Source organism: Numida meleagris, chromosome Z (genome assembly GCF_002078875.1).
Source record: "Numida meleagris isolate 19003 breed g44 Domestic line chromosome Z, NumMel1.0, whole genome shotgun sequence".
Classification (NCBI taxonomy): domain Eukaryota; kingdom Metazoa; phylum Chordata; class Aves; order Galliformes; family Numididae; genus Numida; species Numida meleagris.
The window spans coordinates 62,900,987-62,918,975 of record NC_034438.1 but is presented as its reverse complement, the minus strand read 5'-3'; the positions used below and the strand labels follow the sequence as shown (position 1 = coordinate 62,918,975).

At 43.1% G+C, this 17,989-nt stretch overlaps 2 protein-coding genes across 5 annotated transcripts in view; one reads left to right on the top strand and one right to left on the bottom strand.

Moving 5' to 3' along the window:
• The window catches only part of ATG10 (autophagy related 10), an 81,783-nt gene extending 75,884 nt beyond the window's left edge, over positions 1-5,899 (top strand). For all 4 annotated transcript variants that reach the window (XM_021379853.1, XM_021379850.1, XM_021379851.1 and 1 more), the window contains exons 6-8: positions 3,815-3,912; positions 4,183-4,314; positions 4,698-5,899. In XM_021379853.1, coding sequence (XP_021235528.1) covers positions 3,815-3,912; positions 4,183-4,300 — 216 coding nt within the window. In that variant the 3' untranslated portion in view covers positions 4,301-4,314; positions 4,698-5,899. The remainder of the gene's footprint in view (positions 1-3,814; positions 3,913-4,182; positions 4,315-4,697) is intronic.
• Positions 15,388-17,518, bottom strand: RPS23 (ribosomal protein S23). The gene is made up of 4 exons (XM_021379855.1): positions 17,221-17,518; positions 16,800-16,959; positions 15,987-16,107; positions 15,388-15,582 (listed from the first exon to the last, which is right to left on the bottom strand). The coding sequence occupies exons 1-4, from the start codon at positions 17,222-17,224 to the stop codon at positions 15,436-15,438; spliced, it is 432 nt and encodes a 143-aa protein (XP_021235530.1). The 5' UTR covers positions 17,225-17,518; the 3' UTR covers positions 15,388-15,435.

Sequence of the window (17,989 nt, the reverse complement as noted above, 5' to 3'; positions counted from 1 at the left end):
ACATTCACTGGAGCTAGTTGCTCCTTGTAAAAATCTGATTTCCCATTAAAGCTGGGTCAGACTCAAAGATACAAAGATGTGTGGTGGACTGCAGTGCCTGCTGCTGAGCAGTGTTGCAGGTCAGTGTAGGGATAGCTGCAAGAAGATAAAGTTGCCAATTTCAGATAAACTGAGCAGGTACTGCTGTGCAGAAGAGTTGAGAGCAACCTCTAAACGGGTTCCTTCTATACAATGCCAGTGACTGATTGTGAGAATTGACTTGAAAGTCACATACACGCAGTAAAAGACATCGCTACATGACTGATCAAAAATGAGAAGACTCTTCGTTATTTAAAGTGATCTTTTTTGGTGTGCGTAAAACTTCAGTAGGACTTCATGCTTTCTCCTTAATGGGTGCACAGAAGAGGCTACCTGAAGGCTAGTATTGTTGCCCTGGTATTTTAGTCAGGATACTATTTCATGTGCACGTTGCCTACTTGTCCTGACAGAGCTCTTTGCTCCTACTGGGATTACCCCTGGGATGACAAGATAAGCCACTGTCCTTAGTTCTGGACTCATCTGCAGCTGCCTCCAGCAAGGCACTAAGTAATGCCGGTTGGCCTGTGTGAAGCCCAACAGTTGCATATACAGCCATCACATAATAATGAGTTCTAGCCACTGCCAGCCCAGGCTGAATCTGAACTGGTGACCTGACAATGAAAAGGCCCTATAGTTCGATATCAATTCTGAAATCATTCAGAGCTTTGATAACTCTTGCATTTTTTTTTGGCAGCTGTCTGGTAGTTCCTCCTCAGAGCTGCTGTGTCAGTCATTTAACCTTGAGTATATATTAAGCCTCATGGGGAGTCCATTATGTACAGGATTTGGAATTCAGAATTGGACTGAATCAGATCTGGTGCTCTTAGAATGTTTTCCCTAACTGCTCAGCAGCTCTCCTCCTTGCCTCAGCCATTTCCCTTTTTGGAGACTCCTGATAATGAGCCTTGGCTTGGTGTTTCTTTTAATCTCTTCTGCTTTTGTGTTTTTCCTGTCAGACACGCGGTGTATGATGTATTCCTATCTTTCAGGCTTTGAGCAGTTCTGAACAGTACTGCATTCTTGCAGTTTCATTCCTTTTATTTAAGGTGGGAAAGATAAACTGATGCAATAACCTTATTGAAAATTTCCCATTTTAGACACAAGTGTTTGCTTGACATCATGCCTATGGACTGTCTTGCTGAAGGATCTGTGCAGTAATAAACTTTTCTGACTTCATGGGCACTTCGTTGTTGACATTATAAATTATGCATATTGTAGCAAGATTTGGACCACTCTGGCACTACTGTTGCTTCAGAAACTGTATGAAGCAACCCTTGATACGCTGATGAATATGGGAGACTTGGGAGAAGGAGAGTTTGGCTAAACTAAACCAAGCGTTCTGAGAGCCTTTATATCTTTTTAACACATGCTCATGTTATATGTTGACACTAAAGATAGGACCAAGGATTTTACCCTCTTGGAAGACTGGGTAGCAATGCACTCTGCTTTTTCATATGGACATCTAATTGTTAGAGTTGGGGAATTTTTCAGTCTCACTTTGTCATCTTGTAAGAGGAGGAAAAACTGAAAGAGATATGTAGAACATAAGGTTAATAAGCTATTTTAAGAAATGACCTCTGGCCTCCATTTGTCACTCATTGGTAGTTGGCTCAACTGAGAAGTGGGAGGGGGTAGAATGAAATACAGGGTAACAGGATGGTTGGGATTGACTTCAGGCTCAATGTTCAGCTTTGGAAAACTATGCTTTTTTCAGAGTGCTTCGACATTAAAGCCCAGATGATCTTCTCCATTCTTTTTGGGTGCTTGTATAAACTCTTTACACTCTTTGCTCATGTAAGGGAATTGACTCAAATTGCTGCTTTTTTTCTTTGTTTAATTATTTTGTAAACATTGTTAATTAACGGTTTTTACTATCTTTGAGGACTAACACTGGCCCAAGCTGTGTGTTTTCTAGAATTTCTTAGAGACCTAAACTGGTTTAAGCTAGCAAATAATTTGAAAGGGTTTTTTGATTGAAACTGTCAATATTTTTCAATGGAAAAAGGCTTCAGTTCACTGCTACCAACAGCAGATAGTAGCATTAATGCATAAGTTATCTACTTGCACTGCAGTGTAAAAACACAGCCTTCCAAACATTATTTTTGTGTGTTCTGAAGCTTTTGGATTTTAAAGTTCTCTTAGACAAAAAAGGACGACTCCTCATGAGTGTGTTTTCAACATGAGAACTAAGTGTTCTTTAACTGAAAGAGACAAAATGGGATATACCCTTTTTGCTGAAGATGACAGGTCAGGATTTGTTTTCTGTTTGTAGGCAAAGGGCTGGAGAAGGAGTTTTTACTGTGCAGCAAGAAGTCTTGGTGAGCCTCCTTTCTTCAGTGCAGGCAGTGCAGTCACAAAATGCAGTCACAGAACCAGGGAGCTTTGGCCTGGACAAAGGAAATAAATGTGTCTCAGAGTATAGATATTGTGTAGTTTGTTCTCAGCCAACCAGAAATGGAGCCACCACAAGAAGCAGACTGAACAGGGTCTTAACCCAGGATCCCTTGCCCATCACATCAGTCTTTGTTGTTGGTCTGCTGAGGCCACAGTGAGCAGCCCCGTGCTGTCAGCCAGGCTCATGTCAGAGAACAGAGAACACAGTGTGGAGGTGATGATCCTGCTGTTTAGTTTGGGTGGCCTATGCCTGGTTCCCTCCTCACCCCTGCTGTGTGCGGTGCTTTGAAGCTTCAGCAGATGGCCATGCACACAGCTTGGCTGTACACAGGCTACCCTAGCCCTTTGTGTCTGACATCCTCCTTGTCTGGAATCGCCCCCTAACTGTTCCCTGCTGTCCTGTATTAAGTGCTTATGCCCTTACTGAATGTGAGTGTGAGGTGGAATTTGTTTATTTTGGTGGAAAGCAGTAACAGTGACCTCAGCAGCATTAAGGAAAATCAGTTCCCAGGGCACAATGCATGAGGCAGTCAGATGTGCTGATATCTTGGTATCATTGGTGTAAAAGCAGATGTGGGGTGCCTGTTACGGCCAAGGATTGAGTGCAAGCTTAAGTCAGAGCACATACTCAGTGTAAGTGCCTGTTGGAGAAGAAAGCAAAAGCTTTATGGAACATCAGATTGACTTTTCAGCATCACCTTGTGCCGTGTGAAGTTGGAAAGGAAGAATGAAAGTCCTGCTGTGGGGAGTGTGTCAGACTGCAAACTTAACTAAAAATCACAAAATGATTTTTTCCTCAGGACAATCTTGATTGGGCTCCCTGACAAACAATGACTGTTCAGGACATCTTTCTGTAGAATAGCCTAAATGAGGATATGCCATCTAGTGGAAGCTAAAGCCACCTCTGTGGCTCTTCCTCCTGCTTCCCCTTACGAGCTCCACATTAAACTCTGTTTACTTCCCAGCAGAAGTTTGACAAGGCTTTATGTTAAAGAGATTATCCTTGGAGCAGCTTTGTTTTATATATTACATTTGATTAAATACAATAGATTTGCCTACTTGCATTGGAGAAATATTGATACAGTAACTGGAGCTGCTTTTGGAAACCTTTACATTTGAACTAAAACTGAGGCATAGCCAACTTGGTGGTTTTATTTCTCTTTTTAGGTAAGATAATGTGCTGTTAAATATTGATTTGTCAATGACTTAGCAGAAGAACAATATGAGTTAAGTTCTGAAAAGAGAAAAATTGCATCAACTGGACCCTTCATCTTTTCCAAATGCATATGATGTATTTTCTGTTTTCTTTCTTTATAATAAAATAACTGACTTTCTTTTTTAGGAGCACCCCTTACTTGGACAGCCATTTTTTGTTCTACACCCCTGCCGGACTAATGAGTTCATGTGCTCTATACTGTCCAGTTCACGAAAAGAGAACAGGTGAGAAACACTACCGTGCTTTGCAAGGTTTATGTGCTGTAGATAAAGTAAATCAGCCGGGAAGTGGACATGGGCAGAACAACTTCCTTGGTCCAAATGGAACAGGATTCTGTATGGTCACTTCAGTGCTGAAAATTATAACACACTTGATATAGCTCAAGTGAAGGAGTAGCCCTGTTTTAAGTTACTTTATGACTGTCAACTGTATCTGTAATCCAGGAAAAGCTGAGTAAGATCTTTATGGATTCCTTATGTCTTTTTTTTTTCTAGACACAGAAATTACATTATATTGTGGCTAAGTACTGTAGGCCCAGTTGTGGGTCTAAATCTACCCTTGAGTTACGCAAAGCTGGGACCCGCGCAGAATGCAAATGCTGAAATGGATTGAAATTTTATTGAAAGGTAAGAGAAAATTGTATCACCTCTTCTTTCTCCCATCATTCTCCAAAATTATAAAAAAATTGGATAACTGACAGAAATATTATCTACCTTTGAAGCTCTTGGTTCAGTTCATGTAGGACTCAGATTTTGGTATTTTGCTTACACAACTGCCTTATTACCTTTCCTGCTTTGCAATGGAAATTTGCACTGAGAGATATATGTTTGGCACGTAGCTGTGACCTTTCCTGACTGTCAGAAGGTTCCTGAAAGGGAGGTATCTCTCAGGTGTATAAGAGCATTTAGTGGTGGTCCTTCCAGCTCACGGCTGATGGTGCGATCTGTCAAAACGGTGCTGCTGTAACTTTGATTTCATTCCTTCTCTTTTTCCTTTTTGATGTCTCCAGACCCCTGAGTTTGAGGACAGGTGATATAGCCATGTAGTAAAGCTACTGCAGACTTTGCTAGAGAAGAAACAAACACAGACCAAAGGAATTCTGTGTAATTGGTAAGCAGTACAACACTGAAAGATGACTGTTCATGGCTCTCTTTGGCAAGTACTTGCTTAGTTACAGCTGAAGCCTTAAGAGTTGGCCGTAGTTGTGATGACAACTCCCAAACACCATGAATACTTGTACTCCCTTGTGATGGCACTGACCCTTTGAAGTCACTCATTTTCTTCCTCTGCTTTACTGTGGTTACGGCCTTAGCAGGGCTTCACACAAATGCACAAACCTCCGGTTCCTTGATACAGAGTTGAAATGCTGTGTTTGAGTCTACTAAATGTACCTACTTTCACTTTTCTACTGCACGGTGTGTGATAATATGTACAGGAAGGACTTGCAGAATGTGTTTTAAGCTTGTAGCAATCAGTGCCTGGGACTACATTGTCTAGGGACCGCCTTCTCCACCATAGCCTGATACACTGACCCTCCTGGTATTCCACATCACACACATAAAATATCCGAATCCCAGAGCTGAATAAAACTTTCCTCAGAAGATATTCTGTATGTCGTGCTTCAGAAAGAAAACTGGATCAGGATTCTGTGAACAGAGAGTACTTATAGTCTATATTGTTACTAAGCAGGTATGGTTCTAGTGTTCAAGGTGCCTAATGCTATCCTGTGAGAACATCAGGCTTTTACCTGCCTCTGTGCCTCTGAAGGAAGCTTTGCCATACCCTGAGAGAGTAACTGTTGTAGTCAGTTAGTATTTATCATTGTGCTAGTAGTTGTTCACATGTTTAGTCCCCATCCTGCAGACTTTGTGCAAGCATCCCCTGACAGCTGTTGAAGTTCGAGCAAGTAGGAATCACATAGTAGTGTAGTCAGTGAGAAACAGACGAAACTTCTGTACAAGGCATCTTGGATTCCTTCCCAATCACATTTATGTGTAATATAAAACAGACCACTAGTCCTAAGCAGGATGGAATTTCAAATTTTATTTTTTATGTTCAGCAATATCTAACGTATGCCACATCAGAGCTGGAAATATAAGATACAGCAGTTTTCAAATTCTGTTTTTTTTTTCTTTATATTGTGCTTGGTTGCATATTTTAAACTTGCATCATATGTTTTTAGTGGATTGAAATAAAGCCTTTGAAATTTCATTGGTGCAGTATTGTTTTGCCAACCCTTTGAAATTACTAATAAAACCACATCATTTATCCTATTCTGGGTCATACCAATCGGAAAAGGCATTTTTCCATGTACTATCTGTAAAATATGGACTTCCATTCATGTTCCATGACAGCATCTACATTATCTTTTTTAACACTTAAGTTACACAGTAACGTGTGCTTGATGGTTACATCCATAGCCCCTTTTGAAACTTAAGATTTGCACAGGAGGAAAAACAAAAAGCAGATAACAGCAGTTGTAAGAGCTGTTAAATGTTCATCCCTACTGTATCATCTTTGTCTGCACTGCAGTAGAACAGAGGGGTGAAAGCACACAGCTGCTTTCAGCTGCTCAGCATTGCTGGCCAGCTCTGCTGCCTCTGTCCAGCACAGTGGTACACTCACTATGTGCAGGCAAGCCCTTTGGACCTTTGTTCCCAGGATAACTGAGAACTAGCCTCAGGTCCTGTTACTTCAGTGAAGGTCTGAATTAGCTCCTCCTGTCCTTAGGATCAGCAAAGTGGAAAGGACTGATGGAATTTTTCGTATCAACCATCAACACTGAATGCTGCATCAGTGTACCTCAGGATCACATGTGCTCATTTTCTTATATCATCATGGATGTTACCTGGTACTGTGATAACAATCAAGTACTGGGAAGAAATTCCATTTTTAAGGAATATAATGAAAAGATGTAATCCTGAATACAGAGTGGTTTTGGAACAACTTACGGACGTCATGTTAGTATTAATGTTTCCAAGTACTGGACAAGAGCTGTTACTTGATAAAGGAAATGAAAAGAGCCTTGAACACCCTTGAATATTCTTTTCAATAGTAACTGTTAGACCTTAAGAAGATTCAACTGCCAAATTGCTGCTTTGCAAAGTTTATAATAACCACAGTTTCATAGACATTTTTTTGAGACCATCTCTTGCTGTTTCTGCCTCAAAAGCAGAAACTGTGGTACAGTACTTCTATTTGAAGTAGGCTTTGAGCAGTTGCGTTCCTTCATTATCATTGACAAGACTGATTATTAGAAGTATGTTGTATCATCTGTGTGACATTGTCCATTGGACAGTGTAACTAAACGGAGTGTAATTATAGACAAGGAGAAATAAATAAGAAATCTCTAGGAAAATATACCTCAATCACCTTTCCCACACCATCAGCCTTCCACTGCTCCTTAATATTCTTCCATTCAATAACGGCAATAATATATGGTCTATATATAATAATATCTATATGGTCAGGCGCTGGAATGGGCTGCCCAGGGAGGTGGTTGAGTCACCGTCCCTGGAGGTGTTCAAGAAACATTTAGATGTAACGTTGAGAGACATGGTTTAGTGGGGTTATTCGTGGTAGGTGGATGGTTGGACTACATGATCTTGTAGGTCTTTTCCAACCTAGCTAATTCTATGATTCTATGATTCTATGTGTACAGTGTGGGAGAAAGAACTTGAAAGCAGTCCTGCAGAGAAGGACTTCGGGGTTCTGGTGGACAATAAGCTGGACATGAGCCAGCACTGGTGCTTGCAGCCCAGAAGGCCAACTGTATCCTGGGCTGCATCAACAGGGGGTGGCCAGCAGGGATGGGGAGCGGATTGTCCCCCTCTTACTCTGCCATTGTGGGGGCCCATCTGCAGAACTGCATCCAGACCTGGGGCTCCCAGTGCAAGAAGGACGCGGAGCTTCTGGAGCAAGTCTGGAGGACAGCCATGAAGATGACCAGAGGTCTGAAGCACCTCTCCCACTAAGGAAGTCTGTGAGAGCTGAGCTTGTTCAGCCTGGAGAAGAGAAAGCTCTGGGGAGATCTGGGGAGACCTCACTGTGGCCTTCCAGTATTTGAAGGGAGCTTGCGATAAGGAGGGAGATGGACTTTTTACACAGTTTGATAGTGATAGGATGAGGGCAAATGGCTTTAAACTAAAGGGAGATTTGGGTTCGATGTTTGGAAGAAATTCTTTATGCAGAGGATGGTGAGACCCTGGCACAGCTGCCCGGAGAAGCTGTGGGTGCTCTGTCCCTGGAGGCTCTCAAGGCCAGGTTGGGCGGGGCCCTGGGCAGTGTTACCTGATGGGTGGCAACCTGCCCATGGCAGGGCATTGGAACTGGATGGGCTTTAATGTCCCTTCCAACCCAAGCCATTCTAATATGAGACATATTTTCTTTGACATGAAGGAATTCTCAGTAGCCTTTACTTTCTGCATTAATTTATCACTTGTAAACAAAACTGTGGATTATTTGGACAGAGCACTGCAATAGTACTACGCTGAAGATTTCCCCTGTCGGAGACAACCCAAGGCACTTGCTAAGGGATGACTTCACCCAGCAGGGTACTGCTCTGTCAGTGTCCTGACAGTCACACTCCAGCTTCTAGATGTCCTCTGCTGGTAATCACTCTACCTCTTACATATCTTATAACCACACATTCACTTAGCTGCAAAGTCATAGTTCTTCCCAGTTTCTAAAGCAGTCTCTCTCTTCCTTTCTGCTGATAAAACCTCCCCAAATTCCTCTGCAGTGTCTTGACCCAGTTCCCAGCTAGTTGGACACAATGATGATAATAGAGAGCATGAAGTGGATAAGCAAACTGACAGTTCCCTGCCCTGCTACAATTCTGAACCTTTTAACACCATAAATAACTAAGGAACAGAGCAGTATCATCATCAGAGCCAATGTTTCCTTGAAATTTGCCCGGAATACCACCAAACAAAAATTCAGTTAAGTTAGTACAAATGCTCTAAGCTTAGTTTGAGAGACAAATACAGAATAACCTAAATATTTGGGATTAAGGTGAACTATCATCATGTTCAACAATCTACTTTCTAATGGCTTGAGTGGAGGTAGGCATCCCAGTTTGTGTCTGTGCCTTAATAACTCTACAGGATTTTTTACAGAGGTTGGATATGTTTTGAAATCCTGTTTTATTTCAAAATTAAGTTATCTGCTAGTATGTGGCAGATATTTAGTAGTTTCATATCTGAAATCTTACAGCCTAGCAGAAGAAATTTCTGGACTCAAACAGTTCTGTAAATTTGCTCAGTCATTCATCCTTGCTAATCTGGGAAAGATGTTGAGGACCATGGCTTCTGGGGACTTCTTTTAAGGGAACCAATTCATGCCTGCCCTTAATTACAAGAATCAGCATGAAAAATGAATTCTATGTGTTCAACTAAGCCAAAAACATGCTCTGCTTTGGAATACAGTTCCAACCTACATAATCCCTCATTTGTGTCAGAATGATCAGGTTAGAATTTATCCTCCATCTGGTCAGCCAGAAGGTTTGTTGTTTGGTTTTGGTTACTAAAAGAAACACTTATTGGGTCAAATCACATGCTTGTTTTCACAACAGCGTAGTGCTAGTTAATTAGAGCGGAATATGGTGAAGTAATCAATATCAGTTGTTGCAACTCTGTGAATTTCAGCAGAACTTCTTCAATATCTTTTTTTTTTTTTTTTTGCCATTTGCTGTGACTACAATTTAATGAGTTTGTTTGGACATCTGTATTTATATTGCATAGAATTCCAGCTCCAGCACAAAGGAAAACAATTGCTCTTTCCCCTGAGCTGTGAATTACAATTGTTTCCTCCAAAGTGCTCTCTTCTAGGGAATACAGCATGTGATATCAGTGTATATATTTTTTAGCACGTGTAGGCTTTAAAAATGTTTTGAAGAGTTTAAAGCATTTCTTAGCAATGAGTTTGTACCATCCAGGAAAAAAGATGTATGCATAAAGTTCATAGCTGCAAAGCTGCCCTGTTGAGTAGATGCAGCATTAATTCATAATTTAGAAAGCCAGGCTAATTACAGAGGGGAGGCATGCTAGGAGAGTGGCCCTGAAGAGTGTAGCTTTGGGCTGAGTGCTCAGAAAGCATTAGGAAGTAGTTGCAGCTGTTGCCTTCACGTCTTGGTCTGGAGTCTTGAAGTGCCTGAAAAAAAAACAGCAAACTTTGACTTACCCACTAGAGAGCTTGTTGTAACTGGCACCTACTGAAGATGAATTTCAACTTCAAGTGAGAGAAGAGTGCTTTTACAGAGTCTCACCTTGAACACCTTCTTTTTCCTCCAGCCTGCTAGAAAACAGCATGTTTTCCTGCAGTATTATTTTTCAACAACGTTTTTAGTGCAGCACACTGGAGGAAGTTGCGCTGTCTGAAAAGGTTAGGCCATGTCCTTCTCCATGGCTCTGCCAGACTCAGGAGCCAGGCGTGATGAGCTGCAGCAGCAGAGTCAGAAGGAGGGAGGTAGACAGATAGTATTCAGGTACTTCATTTCCCAGCCTCTCTCTGCTTCTGCCTGGGATTAGGCTATGGACAGAGAAGGATCCCAGTAAACAGTCATCTGCGTCACCAGAGGAATCTCCAGTGTTAGGTTTGGAATCCATCTCTTGGAATCCATCACCTTACAATGGAGAGGCATGACTTGGTGATTTTTGCCTCTGCAAAAAGTGTCACAGTTGATGCCACCCCACTTCAGGGGCAGATAGAGCCCACAGCTCTAGGCTGAGAGAGGTGGAAAATGATCTGGCAGCCTGTAGGAACTAGGTAGTCCTTCTTTTCCTTGCACCTGATCCATGTCAAAATCATGATCTTTGGTAAATTCCATCCAGGCCTTACTAGGCCAAACACTGATTCTCCAGAGTGTAAGGTTCATTCTCCTGCATCCAGCAGTCAGGTATGACTGGCTTCATATGGTTAGCTAACTGCTTCAGAATTTACACGTCTGCTGTACTTATTGCACAAGTTCACCTCTGATTTCTGCTTTGGAGGATTTGGTTGCATAACTCATAGTTTTAACATGTCTCAATTAGGCTTAGAACCACTTTACTAGTGACTTTGTGATAAAGCCTGGCTTGGCTCATCTTCCTCCGAATTCTTTTCTGCAACATCCAGATAACACACGTTATTCTTGAGCACTGACAGGTTCTGTAGATAGACATCCTAAAAGAATCCTGGTGCCCAAATTCTGACCAGACATTAGATGCTAAACACGTTTATAAAACCAGTGGCAAAATGCAACTCAAAATGTGCAACTAGCTTTAATAATTTTGTGCTTTGCTTCTCTGCTCCCAGTTCTGTGTGTTTGCTCACTTCATGCAACTAATATTATCTAATACTGTCTTTACAAGAAGTTAAAAAAACCAGAAACTAATCTAACCAAGCCTGTAGAATGTCCACATGCCCAATGGAGTAGTAATCTTCTGTATTCTTTTATTCTGTGTTTTTGATCTAACAAGATGTCCAGTGAAATCACATCGTAAGCTCTGGTGTTTCTGTATGGCACCTGTCCCTCAATTGGGTACACAAAGACAAAGGGCAGGAAGTGCCCCATTTTTCTAATGGGAACTCACCAAATCGGTTAACAGCTAAGTTTCCCATTTTGAAGACTTCCTCTGTCAAAGTGTGCATGACAACTTTTTGGTTTACACCTTTTGTGCTCCACCTTCTCCCCTCATCATACTGACAGCAACATCTAGTGGTGAGATTACCTCACGACAGTGCCCTACTTACAGAAACAGCTCCATTTACCCCCTGCTAAACCCTTGTTTCCTCTATTGCCAGGTTGACTTCAGGACTTGAAAAGAATACGAACCACAACCTCTTTAACAGTCTTCTTTGCTAGCTGCAGTATAATCCTTTTTCTTACTGAAAGCCGTTCTGATATTTTTTGGTAAGCAAGAAAACCAAATCACAGTAGGAATGATAAGACTCAGTTTGCTGGCGATAAACTTGGGTGAAATAATGCAACACCAGCAGTGGTGCAGGATAACGTTTGTGTACATGGGACTGATATATTGGTTAAATTGGCTGACAGGGACCTGCCTCTTCCACTACAACTACTGTCAGGTCTGCAAGCTGTGAATCACAGCCTTGAGTGCAGTGGCTGGTCTGCTAATCCAGCAGCTTCTAATCTTACTGTAATCAAAGATCAGCTGAAAAAAAAATCGCATTTTAGCTGGTCAGGTTTGTGTGTAATTATGATTTCTCTCACCTGTTTACCTGCGCTTGATTTGATGCATATTATGGATACATACAGCTGTACTACTAGCAACCAGTTCTTTCAGATCAGGATGTCACCATACTCGGTTCTGCTCCTAGATTAAGGCTGGATTTCAGAGATTTCATGGAGGATATATATGCGTTTCTACTGTGTGCAACCTCTGATTATTGCATGTGTGTCTCACAGAAGCAATACACAGAGCCACAGCGGACACGTGGTAGTGACATATTTGGGATGTCTGTCTATGCTTACAATATCATAGTTGAAGTTACAGTGCATAAACAGTAGATGTGATTCACTGAAGCTATATGAAATATTGGGCAGATGTAGAATATCCTCAAAATCTGTCAACATCATTTTTAGGTGAAGAGAACACATCCAGAAAACACATATGGTTGCACGAAAGAACAAAAATGTCAGCTGTTAACCCTCCACTATCCAAGATGAGAGGAAGGCTGCCAAACTACAAATCTCAGTAAAAAAGTGGTGGCAGTGGGTACCAAAGCTGCGGGGATAGCTGATGGCATGGGGCCCATCCAGAGTCTTCGCAGGTTCTGGAGTGCTGGTTGGCTGGAGTACATTACTGGTGCTGTGCATCTGCACTGCTTCTACAGTCTGTCTGGTGGAGCTCCTAAAAAACTCTTCCCTCTTCTCTGTCTGTCTTGTTCTGTTGTGTCTTCCCCACTCATCATGGCCCTGGTCTTCTCAGCCTCATTTTTCTCTGCACCAAAGAGTACTGTGCCTCTGAAGTCAGGGTCTGAAAATCTGAGGGTATTTAATTCAGGTTGCAACTAAGGGAGTCCTAATTCTGAAATCACAGACAGCAACTTTCCCAAAATTGGGAAGGGGATGCAAATAAATAAGTTTTCACTATGCTGTGAACAGCAATTACAGCATTAGCAAGGCTGCGGAAAAACGAAATTCAACACTGCTTCTGTGCCTGATCTGAGCAAAGATTTGAATCCAAATCTCACAAATAACTAGGTGACTAAGCTGCAAAACAATCAGTGGCAGAGATTCTCAGCCTGCTCTTACATTTTATTCCTCTTCCATATAAATTAGTGAATGCTAATTGAAACAGAGCCTTGTGGATGAACACACAGATGAACCATGATGTTAATGAGGGAACTGTTTACACTCACAACTTCAGCCAAATAGATATTTTTAGTTTTTGTTGCATAAGATAGCCCTAGCACGAAAGTAAGGACCCAGTGCTCCACCATATGCTTTACATAAAATGTAATTTCAGAAGGCCAAACTTGAGGTAAAAAGAGTGCTGATATTGACAGAATGGAAGATTTGGAAGTGGTTTAAAGGCTAACATGGAGGGACATTTTGACCTCTTTACTTATCGTCTGTAATTCTATGTTAACATCCATTTTGTAATGTAATATTGAAAATCTGGACAATATAGAGAGAAGTGATAAAAGCTTCAGTTTTTCAGGTAGCTTGAGTATGGTCTAGAGACCTCTGAAAAGCCAAACGAACCAACCCAAAATAGCAAAACAAAGTCCCAACTATTTAGAAGTTTGTTTTAATGTGGCAGAGGAAAGCAAAAAGCATTCCTCAGAGATTTATTTGAGTCAGTATGTTGGTAGTTAAGTGATAACGGATAACAACTGGAATGCACTAAAATAAATTAGTATCTTCAAATCAGCAAGACTTGCTCAAGTCAAACTATTTAACACATAACATATAATATGAAAACAGCTGGGTGAAGTCCTGGGGGCTGAAGAGTACTGAGATGAAATTAGGCAAATGCCTTAATAATCCCTTCAGGACCTAAGTGATAAATTGTGTATCAGGTGCCACTGCCTGCCTTCACACCAGAAAGTAGAATTGCTGTCATTATTTGAATACTAAAAATGACTATGTAGACTGCTTGGCAACTACTGCCTCCTGTTTATTTCCATGGAAACTACAACCATTACAATAGCACCATTTGATAGGGCAAATTCACAGCTACAAAACACTGTTTTTCAACACAGTCACCACCATCAGCTGTGTATTTTCACCAGTGATGAAAAAGAGCCTGCATGCCGTGCACAAGTGCCGGTACAGGTGACCTGCTCTCCCCAGTGCTGAAATGCACCACCTGCTGCCTCAGCGTGCTTACACCCACTGGTTGCTCGCCATAAATGTTCAGCAAGCACCAGTGAATGTCAGCGAGCGCCATTTTTTATGCATGGAGGAATGCAACAGCACACCTTTAATTCATCTGCACTTCCATGTTACACCATTCTGTCAGTGCCCCTCTGCTGCCATCTGTTGCACAGCAACAAAATATTGGGAAGGTTCAACCTCTGCTGCCATACCATCAACATCCACCTCCGACATTGTGGGCCAACATCATAAAATAGGAGGCATTACTTTTAGAGTATTTTCTGAAACACTCCAAAGAAACTATCTTTCTTTGTGGAGTTCAGAAATATTTTATAAAATAGGAATTAATTCTCTCAAAAATATTACATGACTAGTAAAAGGTCATAGCAGCTTTGCTGTATTCTATCTGTAAGAACTGTACACCAAATTAGAAATGCCCTCTCCAGGAATTTTCTTCCCCACTATCTAGGTGTTGATAAACAAGGAAACAATTCTACTGCATAAAGCAGTAAACTTCTCAATCCTTTCCACCACAGAAGCCACCACTAATGATTGACATTGGCTGTACAATACAGCCCTATTAGAATCATCGTAGGTTTGACACCAAAGAAATAGCCCACCACAAGGAGCCATTGTCTGGACTCAGGCACGGAGCTTGAAAACTCAGCTCCAGCGTCCTAAGAAATTGTAGCTGCTGCAGATACTGCGTTCACTGGGCACACAGGGCTTGTCAGCTCTGTGCTAGACCATGTGCGTGGTAGCATCATGCACCAGTCTCCTCTATGCTCTTACAGCACTCCATCCCTTGAAAACATCCAGACTACAGAGCAAAAATTAGAGACCTTTTCTTTCTTCTCTAATGCAGCCTCCTTCCTAATGTCAAGTCCCCAGATTGCTGTTGTACTAGCATCATACTCAGACCTGAGGTTCATGTGGCAGCATGACTATTCAGCAACTTGTTGACGGGACCATCTTCGCAACAGCTTTCTGAAAGGGCCTGTGAAGGGACAGAGGCCTCAGAGGCATCTATTGGTCCATCGTGACAGCAAAAGAAGCCTTCATGAAGGATCTGACAACTGGAGGCAGACCCAAAAGCACTGAATGCAATTTCATACTATGTAAATCTCTGAATTTCCAGGCAAACAGCTGCTATGTTGGCTCCACCAAACACAGGAGTTGGTTAACTTGGGAACTTCTGAGCTAACATACTGGTTTTAAAGATGTTCTGGCTTTCTTCTTTCATTCAACAGCAAAGCATGTGTTACATAAGGAAAAACCTGTTGCAACAAAAGGGCACTGTGCCCCACCTCCATGAGGCCCATCCCTTGTAACACATTAAAAAAAGATTGTAAATCTTAAATGATGAGATAGAAGCTTTTCCAATCAAAATTTTTATTGATATTCTTGGCAAGTTAATAGAAATTTATGATCTTGGTCTCTCTTTCTTGCCCTTGTACAAGGCCAAAAGAGAAACATTGGCTACTTTGACAACCTTGAAGCGAACTCCGGGAATGTCACCAACGGCGTGACCCTTCCGACCAAAACCAGCAACCAGCACTTCATCGTTTTCCTGCAATGAAAAACCATGCAGTTACAAAGCTATAAACAACAAGGCCATCCATGCTCCTGAAGCAATATGCATTAAATTTGAGCCCCAATACAAACTTTCTAGGGAAAAGACATGAAATACTGAAGGCTTTCAATGGGCACACAGATTAATATCCCCTTCAGTGTTTTGGAAAGGGTAATATTATTTAGCTTGCAACAGGAGCACTGAAATCTGGCTTTGCCAACAAAGTGTAAAGTATAAAAGCACCTCTGATGTCTTCTGTCTTCCTCTGCAGCTACCACATCACAATACACATTGTTTAGAATGACATGAAACCTTGTCTAACTATCACCTAAATCCATCAATTACATGTTTCTTCACTGTGACACACAATCATTATCAGTCAGTTCCTGGGTATCACTCACCTCAATGAAGTTCAGGCAACCATCATTGGGAACAAAGGCTGTTATTTTTTTGCCATTCTTGATGAGTTGGACTCTCACACATTTCCTGATGGCAGAGTTGGGCTGTTTAGCTTCTACTCCACTAAAATGGAAGCATGTGAAAACACATCAGTGAAAAAATTGTTTGATGAGCTAGCAGACCCTTACTACACCACCACATAATACTGTATTAACTTCAGGCTGGGCACGTATTTCAACACAGAAAGCTATCACTGATGCATTTAGAGCTACTCAGTATTAAAAGCTTAATTAGCTCCTAGGCTGAACAAAAACCTCATCTCCTACAAATATTAACTCAGGAAATAAAACTGAAAAAGAAAAAAATCCCTTGAGGTCCTAGCAGCATTGTAAGAAAGCTTACAAATCACTAAGGAAGTCCTGAAGACAAGCACATGGCATACAGAATTCCTCCCCTCTCAAAAAGAAAAAAACAAACCCCACCCATCGAAACCTAAATTAGACCAATAAAAATGTATTTACTTTGCTTTACAAGAAAGGACAACCATATGAAAAAAAAAATCCTTCAACACCATCGCTAGGAAAAAAAACCGTGCTTTTTAACCTAGCACAGTAAAGAAGCAATAATAAGAAATATGATGTCCCAGAGATCGCTAACGCTACTCGGTATACAATAAAATAAATAAAATAGAACAGCTTATGCTCGCTGCTTCCCCGCGGGCCCTTTCCGAGGCCCGGTCGGCCTCCCCGCGCACGCCGCCTCCAGGCCCAGCCCACGGTCCTCCCCCGGCCCCGCAGCGGCGGAGGGTCACCCACACTTTCTCGAGGACGATCCCCTTGGCGTGGGACGCGCCGCCGAAGGGGTTGGCCTTCAGCGCCGTGCCCAGGTGCGCCTTCTTGTACTGCTTGTCGTGCCACTTCTGGTCGCGGCGGTGGCTGCGCAGCTTACGAGCGGTGCGGAGACCACGGCACTTCCCTGCGAGACGGCGGGAGAAAGAGATGAGGAGGCGCTCGTAGGCCCGAGGCCAGCGGTGAGGCCCAGCCGCCCCGCTGCTGCCCGGCCACGCGGCGGGAAATAGCTGCCCCGCTTCCACGGAACCGCGGCGGCGCCGCCAGGGCCCTCAGCCGGCAGCAGGCTTGTAGACGAAGGAAGGAACCCTTCCCCGCCCCTCCGACCCTCCGTGCCCAGGCCCCGATCCACCTAGCCCCCGGCCCGACCCAGCCCAACCGCTCTCACCCATCCTGCTGCTGCGGCTGCCGAGCGCAAAAGGAAGCGACTTGCTCGCTGTGCGCCGCCTAGCTGCGGCCGCGAGGACCCGCCGCGGGCTGCCCGCGCCGCGCCTGACTGAAAGCGCCCGGCAGGCGGAGGGCGACCTCGCCGGGCGGGGCGGTGCGACGGGGCCGTGAGCGGCCTGAGGTGGGCGCGTGGCTGCCGGGGGGCGAGGTGTGTGTGGAGTTGGCGGCTGTTCGGGGTGGGTGTTATGGAGGCACGATTTGGTAGTTTTAAGAATATTACATTTGTAAAAATGTTTAAAGTCTTAAACGGTATCAGTGGATAAAAGCTGATGGGAAGGAAATTGAAACGGAATATACTGAAGCAAACGATGGTCTTCGATGCAGTAAGACAATTGCTCGGTAACGCCCTAACAAGGAGAGATGTCATCTGCGACGGTGACGCTGTCTTAGACAAGGCTCAGCACCCGGCAGCGTGGCACCACCACCGCTTCCGGCGGACCACCCGGCCTCAAGGGGGCGCTGTGAGCCCGCCGGCCCTCGCGCGGGCGCCGCCATTTTGCCGCTGTGAGAGGCGGGAGAGGCCTCTGATGGCTTTGTGCTTTGCGAAGTGCTGTGGGGCTGAGCGTCCGTTCCGCATGTTCCATCCGCTAGGGTGTTGGGATCTCTTTTCACCGTGGTAGATCAACGTTGTGAAACAGACTTTTTTTTTTTTTTCCCATATACTCAATCACAGAATCACGCAATGACTTGGGTTGGTAGAGATCTTAGAG

Coding starts and splice junctions, on each gene's coding strand:
- RPS23 (XM_021379855.1), bottom strand. Junction 16,108..16,799: donor GGGATCGTCCTCGAGAAAGT/GTGGGTGACCCT, acceptor CTTCCATTTTAG/TGGAGTAGAAGCTAAACAGC. Junction 15,583..15,986: donor GTTGCCTGAACTTCATTGAG/GTGAGTGATACC, acceptor TTTTCATTGCAG/GAAAACGATGAAGTGCTGGT.